This window comes from Lepisma saccharinum, chromosome 18, assembly GCF_977018435.1.
Source record: "Lepisma saccharinum chromosome 18, izLepSacc3.1, whole genome shotgun sequence".
Taxonomy (NCBI): domain Eukaryota; kingdom Metazoa; phylum Arthropoda; class Insecta; order Zygentoma; family Lepismatidae; genus Lepisma; species Lepisma saccharinum.
Genome location: NC_139246.1, coordinates 22,001,016 through 22,014,907, shown reverse-complemented (window position 1 = coordinate 22,014,907; position 13,892 = coordinate 22,001,016). Strand labels below are relative to the sequence as shown.

At 39.6% G+C, this 13,892-nt stretch overlaps 1 protein-coding gene across 1 annotated transcript in view; it reads left to right on the top strand.

The window, feature by feature from the left end:
• The window catches only part of LOC146002460 (BRCA1-associated protein), a 54,952-nt gene extending 41,524 nt beyond the window's left edge, over positions 1–13,428 (top strand). The window contains exons 9-11 of the mRNA XM_083140311.1: positions 7,033–7,137; positions 8,689–8,844; positions 11,522–13,428. Coding sequence (XP_082996437.1) covers positions 7,033–7,137; positions 8,689–8,844; positions 11,522–11,704 — 444 coding nt within the window. The 3' untranslated portion in view covers positions 11,705–13,428. The remainder of the gene's footprint in view (positions 1–7,032; positions 7,138–8,688; positions 8,845–11,521) is intronic.
• The last annotated feature ends 464 nt before the right edge of the window (positions 13,429–13,892 follow it).

Below are 13,892 nucleotides of genomic sequence, written 5' to 3'. Positions count from 1 at the left end.
ATTTGGCTGGCAGTTGTTTAATCATCCACCTTACAGTCCTGATCTGGCTCCCAGCGATTTTCACATTTTCTTGCACCTTAAGAAATTCCTGTCCTCCGGTGAGCATTTTGGCAACAATGAAGAGCTGAAGACCTCTGTCACACGCTGGTTCCATTCACAGGCGGCAGAGTTCTACGACAGTGGGATCCAAAAGTTGATACCACAATACGAAAAGTGTCTCAATTCTGGTGGTGTTGAAAAATAGCTGAACCTTTGCTGTACCTGTTGCCAATAAATGGTTTCCTGAAACTGTGTTGGTTTTATTTTTAAAAAATAGGGAAACTTACTTTCTGGATGCGCCTCGTATAATAGTGCTGCTTTAAAATATTCATAATAGTACATGATGTAATTATTTTATCATAATACCATTCTCCCCATGATATTTTTGCAGATCCTGTGAGATTCCTAGATTCTGGAAGAGAATCATGGTATCCGTTGTTCAACTTGAACCAGTACTTTCTGATGCTAATACCACTGATATTAGGTTAATATTAAAATATGTACATAAATAATTCTTGAAGCTTCCTGGCGGCGAATGGTGAAGAAGTTTTCTCGTGATATCAACAAAGTGATTTACGGATAGGCTTCTGAGCTTTTGAGAGCTAATATCACTCTCATCTTCAGGGAGGGAAGATGACTCTTGAAAGCTCAGAAACCTATCTGGAAATCACCTGGGTGATATTCCGAAAAAACCTCTTCATGTACACAAAAGTTTGTGTTGAGGTCAGGATCCATTTAGGCACCTGGTTCCACTTGTATATTGTGGATGGACCAGTATGAAAATTTTGTAGATACCAATAGAAAGAATGGGTTCGATACCCGGTGGAGGCACATAGTGGTTTGGATTCTACTGTAGGTCCAGTCCCAATTAGCCTTACTGTGCATAAAGTGGAATTAAAACACCAAATCAATCAATGAAAACCAATAGAGAGTAGCCTCCCCATTTGCTTAGTGCTTATATCATCACCTTATAATCAAGGTGTCCAAGGTTCAATACCCAGTGGAGGCACATAGTGATTCAGATCCCACTTTTAAACTGAGGTCCAGTCCTGATTAGTCTTTCTGTGCATCAAGTGGACTTAAAAATTCATACAGTACGTGTGTGTGACCCATGTACTCCAACCAACTCTGAAATTCCACTTCGAGCACTGACTCTACCAGTACAATGTAATATTAATGTTCACTGTTCACTACTTCTCGGTGTGTACACCGATAAGTAGAGGCACATATTTTTGGTAAATAAAAAAGCAAAATTTCGGTACAAAAACAAAGTTGATTTCGGGTTCAAAAGCGGTAAATAAAATAAAATTTCGGTGTTATAATAATAATCACATCAAAAGTGCTATATAAAATGACATTTTGGTTTTAAACTTGTGAATATAATCCTAAATTTGATTTTAATACTGCACTTATTACACAAAATAAACTTACCACTTATAATAGCACATTTATGTAGTTACCAGAGTATTAAGTTTATTCCTGTGTAAAGCGGTCCATTTTTGCTTCTCAAATATTTACAGCAGAATTAATCAATTTTCCGTGAATTGCATAACTCACAGGATACTTCAGACTTCAGAAAGTGTCGCATCGGTATATAAACGGTAAATTTCGTGTTTAAGAGTATATTTCGCATTTTGCAGCTCATTTCGCATTTTTCGTGACAAAACAGGGTAGAAAAATGCACCTCACACCTTTCAGAAACATGAAAAATGAACTTTACAGCATGTTATTTCATATTTTGTGTTTTCGTCAAAAACGAAATTTGCATGCCTCTACCGATAAGCCATTACATTATGACCACCTATCTAATGAACTGTCACATTATGTCCGCAGTTCAATGCGCAGCAGTGTTCGATGAACCGTGTGCTGTGAAACATTGTCCTGGTCACCACTGTTGTACCTGTGGGCTATTTCTCGCACTGTGATCCTGCAGTCGCTCCGAACAATGCACGACAGCCTCCGCTGGCCTCTGACACCAATGAGATGCTGTCGACACACAGCTGCATGACGTGTCGTTGTTTGCCGATCGTTGCACTGCTTTTGATACATGCTCACAACAGCTGCACGAGAGCAGCCAACAAGCCAAGCCATTTCGGAGATGCTGGTACCAAGGTGCTTTGCCATAACAATTTGACCTCATCAATCTGGGAGAGATCGGCCGCTTTTCTCATTCTGATGCCGGAGACACTACTAACAGTGATCCTATACCTGCCCATTATGTACCATGCTGCCAGCGTGTCACGTGTTATGCTCTGGGCTCTAGGCATGGTAAATGTTCCTGGGTCAGGGTGGTCATAATGTAATGGTTCATCGGTATTTGTAATGGCATTGCATTAGGAAAGAAGTACATATTTGAAGATACTTGTTTTACAAAAGCAAAATATACGTGGATTAATCTTCTTATAGTCATAAAAATGAGAAAATGGTAAAATTTTCTACTATTTATTGAAATGTTGGATTGGTAAAATTGGCAATTTTGTCGTTAAACTAATACACTGCTACTGCCTTATTAGTCAATACATACCGAGTACCAATCCCTGATATATATTTTAAGGACTGAACTTTTACCATTTAGAGTTTATTGCACATGAACATTGTAGCAATTAACAATTTTTCAGAATTATTCTAAATGTATTAATATAAGCATTGCATTGTGCAATTATATCATGTCAGTCTAACAGTTTTATTTTAACTTTACACACACATACAGGGTGTCCTGAAAAATCTGGTATCATAGGGAATGTATTTATTTAACATAAAGTTCTATCCCATCTCAAAAGGGAAAGCATTATGGCAACAAATCTTTTGGTTTTGCATGGATAAGAGCATGCAAGCTACATTGCATAATATTTCTAGTGGGATAGTTCGGCATGCAGCATACACTGTCAGTATAAATACATTATCTTACAATACATTCATTCTGTGTTAAATTGCCATTCTTTCGCTTTTTCCTCTTTGTATTTTTGGGACACCCTATATGTGATGCAATCAGAAGGTTAAACTAGCTGTCACTGAATCATGACTGACACACATTGGTACAGAATTAATGAAACTAGTATATTTTGCATATTTCTGAAGATATGATTAAATTGGAATGAGTGCTTTGCAAAATAGGATCAAATGATGTTGACACTTAAACCCTAATGTTTCCATTTTCAGAAAGGAGGCAGAAACAATTGTACAATTTGAATTGAGTGCAATGCAGGCATCTTGATAGGTGGCATGTTAGTACAAACACTGTTACATAGTGATCATTGCCTTTAGTTGCTATGGAGCATTGGCTATGAGAGTATTGATTGTTTGTTATAGAAGCAACGCTGTGAATCCAGCAAATGCAGCATCCTTGTCTTTGTGCAGATCTCTCGTCTAAGTATTAGCTGAAAACATTCAATGAGTCTTGCTTACAACAGATACAGAAGTCCAAAATGCTTAACCCAATTACACTGTTATTTTTTTCAATGGAAAAAAAACTGACAAGATTCAGAGGTGGGGCAAAAAAACCTGATGATTTTTAAAATGATATACAGGGTGATTTCGAACTCCCATTACAAACTTAGGGGGGTGAATCTAGAAGGAAAAACAAGGCGAAAGTGCCATGTGGCAAAATTACGAAAACGGCACCGTGTGGCTGCCAGAGCCGTGAGAAAATCGGTTCACACCTCTTTCAAAGAGCAATAACGTCTGAACCACGAAAGATACGAAGATCGGCTCTGGCGGAAGTGGAGGAAGTCGTATCCAAACAATATCAGGGCGTTGAAATTGCGGCGCTTTTCGTAATGCGCAAGGGGAATCCCCAAAGGAAATGGGGAATCCCCACTGCATGTGAGCGGAAACTCGCGCAAAATGGAGAAAGACGACGAGGGAACATGCTGTCACAGGACGGTCGAAAAGTGACACATGGAGGGAGTCCCCAGAGGAGCGCATGAAGTGCGACAAATGGAACATGCTTGGACAGTGACTGTCGCGCATCCCAGATGGTACGCAAAACGGAGTGATGGATGTACACGTGCATGCTACGTGGAACGCAACGTGCAATTACAATTGCGATATGAACCACTACGTGCCCCCTCCCACCGGGAATTCGTTGAACCCGGGACCTCGGGAGTACAAGGTCAGCTGGAAGTCGGCTCTCTGAGGAGCAGCACCAAATACGTATACACGTGCCTCACGAATGCTGGGACACGTTCGTATTGTTCTGTACTACATTACTGCAGAGCGTGTAGAGGTATCCCATGCGAGTCCGACGTTAGTCATTAACGTTCTCACGTGAAGGACATGGAACGGGAGCGACCAACCCGTACTTACTGACGTTCCTTCCCGTTCGTAGCCTCTGTGATGCATGAAGGTGTGCGCTGACGTCATACTAGGAGTCACTCGCTATCCCTGGTCGAAGTTGACCCTTGCGCCCTCTGGGTATTGCAAGACTGTATGGAGAGAGCGCTGGACGTGACACATTGGTTGAGTACGTACACACGACGTATCTTCTGGGAACATTACGACGTTGTGGGTGTGTGTGGACGTGAAAACTCCCACGATGGTGCAATACAGTTTCGAGGAGTATGCAGACATGATGCTCATTTACGGGGAAGCGAGATGCAATGGAAGGGCTGCCCGTGCGATGTACCAGGAACGTTTCCCGGAACGTGTGACGCCATCACACACCATATTCGAAAAAGTGAACCGTCGTCTTCGTGAATCTGGAACATTTGTTGTGAGTAGAGTGGACACAGGTGCGCCAAGGACGAGGCGCACGCCTGCGGTTGAGGAGGCAATTCTTCATGCTGTGCACGAAGACCCTGGTACGAGTACCCGAATCGTAGCGCGGGATGTTGGTGTATCTCAGTCTGTAGTGTGGAATGTCCTTCATGATCAACAACTGCACCCATATCACCCCCAGAAGGTGCACGCCATGGGTCCCACAGATTTTGAACCACGTGTTCGCTTCTGCACATGGTTTGTGCGTCGTTGCGTGAATACGCCTCAGTTTCCACAGTTGGTGCTCTTCACGGATGAGGCGAAATTCACCAGAGAGGGTGTTTTTAATTCCCGCAACAGCCATGTGTGGGATGAAGAGAACCCATTCGCAACGAAAGCTCGTGGGTTCCAGCAGCGAATGGGCATCAACGTCTGGGCAGGAATACTGGCCGGTCGTTTAATTGGCCCATACGTACTTCCCACCAATCTCACAGGTCGTACTTATCTGATTTTTCTCCAAGAGACATTGCCCGAGATGTTGGAAAATGTGCCATTGGCCATTAGGCAAAACATGTGGTTCCAGCATGATGGGGCGCCACCCCACTTTGCACGGGACGTACGGAACCATCTGATCCACAGATATGACAGGCAATGGATAGGGCGTGCCGGGCCCGTGCCGTGGCCCCCACGATCTCCCGACTTAACGCCCCTGGACTTTTTTCTATGGGCGCGCATGAAGAGTCTCATTTATGAAACCCCCATCGAGTCTGAGCATGACCTGGTTGCTAGGATTGTGGCAGCAGCGGACTTCATTCGAGAGAATCCACTGGTCTTCAATCGTCTGTATGAGAACATTCTTCGAAGGTACAATGTGTGCATCGATGTTGGTGGTCGTCATATTGAGCCCCTGTTGTGAGTTTCCGTTCTGCACACACCAAAGGATGTTTTCATACTGTCCTTCGCAGTGCTTACGTGCTGCATTCCGAGTTCATCGTCGTTACTTCATACCATCGGTAATGAACAGAAACATCAAGCAGCAATGATTCAAGATTTAGCACAAGTTGCCTATTTTTCAGGACAAAGGGTCAATAAATGTGTTACTGATTTTTATCTGTTTGTGCTACTCTCTGTTTTCCTTCCGCCAAAGTGATACTGTACATTCCAATGTGAAACCCTTCATACGTACGTGCCAATTTCTTACCTTTTTTTGTGGCTGTGCCTTTTAGGGAGGAGTCCCTGCATTCGTGGGGCACGTGGATATTTGGTGCTGCTCCTCAGAGAGCCGACTTCCGGCTGACCTTGTACTCCCGAGGTCCCGGGTTCAACGAATTCCCGGTGGGAGGGGGCACGTAGTGGTTCATATCGCAATTGTAATTGCACGTTGCGTTCCACGTAGCATGCACGTGTACATCCATCACTCCGTTTTGCGTACCATCTGGGATGCGCGACAGTCACTGTCCAAGCATGTTCCATTTGTCGCACTTCATGCGCTCCTCTGGGGACTCCCTCCATGTGTCACTTTTCGACCGTCCTGTGACAGCATGTTCCCTCGTCGTCTTTCTCCATTTTGCGCGAGTTTCCGCTCACATGCAGTGGGGATTCCCCATTTCCTTTGGGGATTCCCCTTGCGCATTACGAAAAGCGCCGCAATTTCAACGCCCTGATATTGTTTGGATACGACTTCCTCCACTTCCGCCAGAGCCGATCTTCGTATCTTTCGTGGTTCAGACGTTATTGCTCTTTGAAAGAGGTGTGAACCGATTTTCTCACGGCTCTGGCAGCCACACGGTGCCGTTTTCGTAATTTTGCCACATGGCACTTTCGGCTTGTTTTTCCTTCTAGATTCACCCCCCTAAGTTTGTAATGGGAGTTCGAAATCACCCTGTATAATATAAATTACTAGCTGGTTGCCCGGGTATTTATATATCCCAATCTTGTATTAGACGGGAAAATAATGAATTCTAACTATAGTGTAAAATGTAACTAATTTTAAATGTGATCGTGAATGTCACCAATTAGCTTAGCGACTCCGAAAACTATGGATGTGTCAGTAGCTGAATTGCTTTTCCATGGTAAATGCTGTTCTTTTGACCAATGCATCATGCCAAGCGAAGAGGCTCAGAGTTACCCTTCACTTTACAGTGGGTACTGGCACACTACCTACTAACATATTGATGTAGGGCTCAATTGAAATTGTGTTTCACCCCACCCTCAATATGTATGTGTTTTTCAAGCATTTGTTTTCGTATAGTTAATTGTTGTAGGTGTATAACTCCATTGTGTGTTACTATATTCCAGCGAGATGAGCTTAAAGAAAGAGCAAGGAAAGTCCTGGAAGAAAACCAAAAACTTCAAGGGAAAATCTCGATGTTTAGTCGAGAGAAACAGATCCATGAAAAAAAGGTAAGGAGTTGATCCTTTAAAAGATCGTTATGAGTGTATTGTGAAATATGTTAAATGAACTTGTCTTGCTACCTGCCTAGCGACATTCCTGTCAGGCAGGATCACTATGTCACTGGGACTTGCCTTATCTCCTTATGCTGTAGGGCGATCAGAGACTAAGAAGATAACTGTGCTAAGCCTTTTCTGGATGTTACAAATGACAATGTAATTGACCTACCTTGTATCAAGGTGTGCTGAAACTTACACAGAATAACGGAATACTGTAGATTTGATCTTGACACAGTTTCATTCCCTTCTTCAGAATGAATTTCCCTGCTCAGCCTGATGTGAACGACCAAACAACTGGGCAACGTTAATTTACAAACTTCTTACTGTTACTATCGGAGAAAACCCTCCGAAGGCAGGCGATGTCCGGCCATGCAAGGACTAAGCGAGGCCAAAGTCAACTCACCCCATTCAAACTTCTCTCTGAACCACTTCGAATGACTGGAACAAGACTCACTGACTGACTGACTCAACTCGCTCCTTCTTCTGCCACGACCATTCAATGACTCTTCCTCTTCAACTTTCCTTGCGGGATTTCCGGACTTTTCCACCGGGAACCAACAGCTGCCGCTTTGCAAGTAAAGAATCCATTAGCTGGCATATTTTGCTGGTGGCTATGAACTTTGTGAGGATAAGTTTGGTTCTCTCGGCCAAGCAATACATGCCCTTACAATATACACATTGGCTACGTGTTTATCCTCAGCAAATTGGCAGTATTGTTTATGAATTGATTTATGAAACACTTAGGTGTAGCAATCTAAAATCTGCATTGGAAATAATGTGGGAAACTGAAAACTCCTGTATCTCATGAACCAATGGTTCAGTTTGAAAAATTCCTGCAGCATTGAAAAGATATATTTTCTTTCTGCTTATGATGATAACTCTTCATCTCAACACGAATAATATTGAACCCAATATCAAGAGCAAATAAATAGTGGTTTGTGTTGGGCATTAAAACAAGTGGTACTTAATGAAGGCACACAGTTCAGATGTACTAATGTCTAAAATCTGGGCTAACATCCTCAATTTGGAGCATGAAAAAATAAGGTTCTAGTTATTTTATTCCGACATGATTTTGCATGGTAGGTTCATATATTACGAACATTTAATTGATGGTGCTAGTTTGTGCGCGGGTTTGCTCAAATCCACATAGGCTGTGGATTTTCCAACCTGCCCTCGTATATATGTTGGAAATCACCCTCTTCCCCTTTTTCTTGTCTAGATAATTGCATAACCTGCAACACTCATAATGACCCTTGGCCAACCACTTACCTTTCCTGGCCTCTTTACACCATCACACCTCTTTCCTTTTTCATCTGTATCATGGCACTCAACAGTTTGCAGTCAGTTTTTATCCTTGTTTCTATAATCATTGCAGTAAGTAATGGAGCTCCTGTAGTATGGATTTTACATATCCAGACACTCCTGTGAGATGCTATGAGTCAAAGCCTGACTCAGCCTTGTTTCCACCAGTGTATTATTTTGTTTACGTATTCTTTCCAACAGATTCAGCAGTTGACTTCAAAACTAGGCGTAACTCAGACAGACCTGCACGAGGAACGTGAAATGAGCAAAAGTTTCCAACAGAATCAGAGCATTTGGCAGGAGAAGTTCAAAGACATGGAGAAGAGGTTTGCAGAGTACCGTCAGCAGAAAGACAAGGTATATTTAACCTCAATTACAGAGAAACTCTGATTTTACGTTCCCGGACTTTACATTTTTCTGCATTATACATTCAATCTTGATGATCCCAACATAGCAAAATGTTATAAAACTTTCCTCGATTTTACGTTTTCCCCGCATTTTAAGTTCTTTCAGCTTGGTCCCCTGAAAATGTAAAATTGAGGTTCCACTGTATACAGTAAGGAGAAATTAGGCATTAATGGAAATAATTGCATTGTTTAAGTCCACTTTGTGCACAGATAGGCTAATCAGGACTTAACCTACAGTTTCAAGGCAGGTTCCGAACCAATGTGCCTCTACCGGAGATTGAACCTGGGGCTTTCTGATTACAAGGCAACAGTATTACTACTGTGCCATCAGAGAGTATCTTAATATAATTGAGAGATCCTATAATTTACACTCTTTACTGAGAGAGAACTTTGTAAGATAGCGGTATATCACGCATTGTTTTTCAGCCTTTATTTGGGCTGTTAGCGCCAAAGGGTATGAATTGTAGGGAATTGAACACCTGTTCTAACATATAAATGCCTGCAGATCCCTTTTGAGACCAGCAACATGTAAGAGAAACTCTTGATATGTGATTTCTGTTTTCTTTTTAAATTTTATATGCATATGGATATGATATACTTGAATTTTGATGGAATACAAGCGTTGTATTTTTTAAAAATCAATTTGCATTTAAAAGCATGGCCTTTTCAAATAGGGTGGTATAAATATCATCCCTGAATGAGAACTGTTTGTTGTAGAAGGTTGATGTTTTATTTATTGTGGATGGACAGCAAAGACTTTCACAGAGATTAAAAAATTCTTATCCCACCTTCATACAAATGCAATTAGATTTTGTTGGGCCATACACACTCACCATATGAATATGTTTGGTTAATATTTCAATTTTTTCCTCCTTCATCTTCTAAAACTATGCTTGTTCGGAGGAAGGAAAGTAAAGTTTCACTTTCTACAAGAGTTTAATCTTTCCGTGAATGAAACAAAATCAACTTTCTATGATAAGTAGTTGTCCTTCTACAATTTGATCTGTTGCATCACTGCATATTGGAAGTCATACACACTAGAAAGAAAGTCATAAATTTTAGTGTGTTTCGGTTGTGTTCCTTCACACATGCATGTTCTAGCTGCTGATAAACAGAGTTGAGCACCACAAGGATGGTCAGATATTATTGTAAAATGCAGTTTCCACATGAGGAGCAGATTTCTTTTGTGAAAATAGAGGTTACAAAGTGTTACTAGAAGCAAGCAGATTGTGTTAATGTTTTTACATATTCAGTACTGAGAAGGTATTGGTGTTTTAAATAAGCCTTAAAGATGTTCATCATGCTTTTGCCAGCAGACTTCCACATTGGAGACAGAAAAAGAGGGTTACATATTTCAGCCCAATGGAATGATGATGTGTAGCGGATGAAAGGAAGGAGCGTCAGATGGGTTGTATAGAATGCTTATTCTATAATAGCTAGATCACAAAATTTACAGAATGCCAAACTCCAATATGAATCTAACACAAAGAAAATCAAAGGCTGTGGACATTAAGTGGCACACTTCCGATCTTGCCACCAGAGTTCCCAGGTTCAAATCCTGGCCTGGTCATAGTGTTCTTTGTGCCTTTCTCTCTTCTTCAATTTTGTCTAATCTTCACTCATCCTGCAAGCCTTCGTGGCATAGTGGTTAGCACAGCACACTACAATGCCAGGGGTCCTGGGTTCAAATCCCAACATGGGCATGGGTGTGCTTTGTGGGTGTCACTTTGTCAGTTTCATCATATCATCACTCGTCCTTTTCTCAGGGTGGCTAATCTCTGGGAATTCCTGGAATTATGCATGGATTCTGCTTGAATTGTTCTCCGTAGACGTGAAAAATTTCAACTTTTATAAATCCAAATCCCATTGAATTTATACATACCTATTAATGGCCTGAAGCAAGTTTTTCACAGTTTAGCAGAAACAGAATTTTCTCAATATGTTTACTTTGTTATTGACCTTTCCAGAACAATTTGTAAAATACATCTGACCGGAAGATTATTGCAAGATAAGATACAAATGAAGTTGATTAGGTAAATTTGAAATTCTTATGCAATTAACAATTTTTCATAGATTAGTATATCCCGGAACATTTGTGACTTGTGTATGTAGATGCATTTCTAGTCTGAGTAGGCGAAATAGCAAATGTAAGCTCCACACCTTGAATTAAATACATATATCGTTCAATTGAATTGAATTAGATTTTTTGAATACATTGGAATCGCACAAATCTTTACATTGTTAAAATACTATTTGTGTATGTGTGTGTAGGTGGTGAGGGGTGGTAATAAATAAGGTTGAAATAGAGAAAACATCTGCGTGCACCCTTGAATTTTTACGAAGTTCGCCTTGGAAACTGGGAATTATACTTGAATTTTATCATGGTCCTAGAGTGGCCACCCTGCTTCTTCGTGGTTAGCCAAAAGTGGCAGAAATGTGAAGTAAAATCGTCAGTTAATCATCACTCATTTTCGTTATCCAAAATTAGCTGAAAAGCGATGTTAGATATGCAGTCGATTATTAATAACGAAATAAATATTATTTCAGCATTTATCAGTATGGTAAAAATTTCACATTGTTACATCAAGAAAAATTGAAGTTTTTTCATCATGTTTGTACATTTTCAGGAAATTCAAGAACTACAGGAACAGCTTCGTGATGTTATGTTCTATCTAGAAGCACAGAACAAAATTGCCCAGTCACCAGATCGGGATGAAATAGCCGAAGGTCAAATTGTGATTGGTGAAACCGAAAGCTCCACAACTCCCCAGTCTAGCCATGGTAAGCATAGAAGACGCAAAGGAAGATAGTGTTTGGAGCTTATAGTCTGGTAATAATTGTGTACTTCACTGTTCAAGAGAAATGTGATTGATGTTTGAGCTTTTCGAGTGTGTACAGTGTCACTAATAGAAAAATGTAAGAAGGATAAAGGTCTAGCAATAAACTAGCTCATTAGTAATGAAGGTGCTATTTAGTTGTGACAACAGTATTACCAGCTCTTCAATGATTTGGAATTTTAAGGATATTCAAATATATTCTTTGCTGTACAGTGTGTATGTTGTAATATTTATATCTTTTGATCAGGCATACTTGATGTCAGCATCTACGAATGCCAGAATGAAGCAAGGCTTTCATACCTACCCTGTGTGTGTATTTTTTTTTTTTAATATTTATGTATTTGTCTTTTTCGTCACTGTATTTCACATGTATTCCTTGGTAACTGTCATGATGTGTAAAAATAATGACGAGAAATGTGGTATTTCTTACTTTTTTATTTGTTTACAATAATTTTCTGGCGTTGCCCTGTGAAGAGTTTTCTTATGAATAGGATATGACACTGAAAAAATAAATATAGATAACTGTAGTTGTCATTATCTATTAGTGTTTCATGGATCTTCTACAGCCTATTGAACAAAATTTTTCCATTTTATTATTCCCAATATATTTTTTAGTTCTACACTTGGTTTCAATTTTGACTTAAAAATTTTGAGTCTTAGTCCACTTATTTTATGACCCCTTTATTTTAGTATGGTATTTAGTTTAATTCCAAACAGTTTACTGGGCAATCTTTCTGTATTAATTATCATTATATTGTATTATGTTCATATTTTACTGCATTAGAAACTATGTAAATTGTGTACCACTTGGTGACCACTTGTGTTTTTTTGTTCCACGAAACTTTTGCTTTCAGCTAGTAATGAAATATTCACTTATCATTTTTGATATCATCATCTTTGTATCTGAATCTGCCTTTTCCCAGTTCAGAAACTTGCTGACATTTTTTTTAAAAAGTCACAAAAAGTGTTGCCAACTGCATGATAAAGTGCCTAAAATTCAGTATTTCTTTAAGCGGTAACTTAATGCAGTCAGCCAAAGAAATTAAATGTGTACGGTTGTTTTTGTACATATGCTGAAGATGTTTGAGTAGAGAAAGAGAGAATTCCATAAAGTACTGAAAGCAAATATAGCTCCTACAACCCTCATTCATCGTGATAATTGGAATACATAATCACAGCTTTTGAAAATGATATATTTATTAAGAGATCAGAGTAAGTATTATTGTTATTATAAATAAAGATAAAACCAATGTTAAGTAGTAGAGCCAGTTTTAAAAATTGCGAATAATTATTCTGAACACTGTAAGAGCAAAAGAAAAATATATTTCTCCTCAAGGGTAATTAGAATGTCTGCTTTGAAGATAATTATAAATTTTGAAGCTTTGTTCTACTGTGATATTTTTCTTTATATGTGACCCCTAACTCTATATTTAATAATGAACCAATCAAACTTGACCATGTGAATATTTAGATTCTCACAACACTGTAAGAGCAATGTTGCCAGTTACTGTATAAAGTGGTGAAAATGTCCTGATTTCTTAATCAGGATTGAGTGACGGATACGAAATAAAAAAAGGAAAGCAGGGTTTAATAGATAAAAAGAAAACTTCGATCTCATTATAGAGATAAAAGTATGTGGAGAGTTTTATTTTATTATTGTTAATACCCATGCACTAATAAAAATATCCAAAAATTAATGTTTGAATTTTTCATTTCAATATTGACCTTAAAAGTATAAGCTACTTACATTTTACGTTACATTCCTGTCGTACTTTCGGTTATTATTAAACATTTTATTAGTATTATTATTAAGAGGTGATTACATAAAAATGATGAAGGAGCAGGCCAGGAGACAAATCTGGAACCTTCAGTACCAAGATCATCAGTTGACTGCTCAATGCACTAGGCCACTGAGGTGGCAGTTAATAGAGTATATTATTAATTTTTCCTGTCTATTTGTGTGCAGAGTGATCACAAAGTGGGTATACCCCCCTTTATTTTAGACACTACGATAGCTTTGCTTAGATACTTCATGTAGACACATACCTGATGGTTTGAGTCCAGAACATCGTTACGGAGGCTTTTATTTTCATAGCACAGTCGAATTCTGCACCATGTTCGGGCAGATGTTTTGTGGAGATTAATACAGGGTCCCTTACGT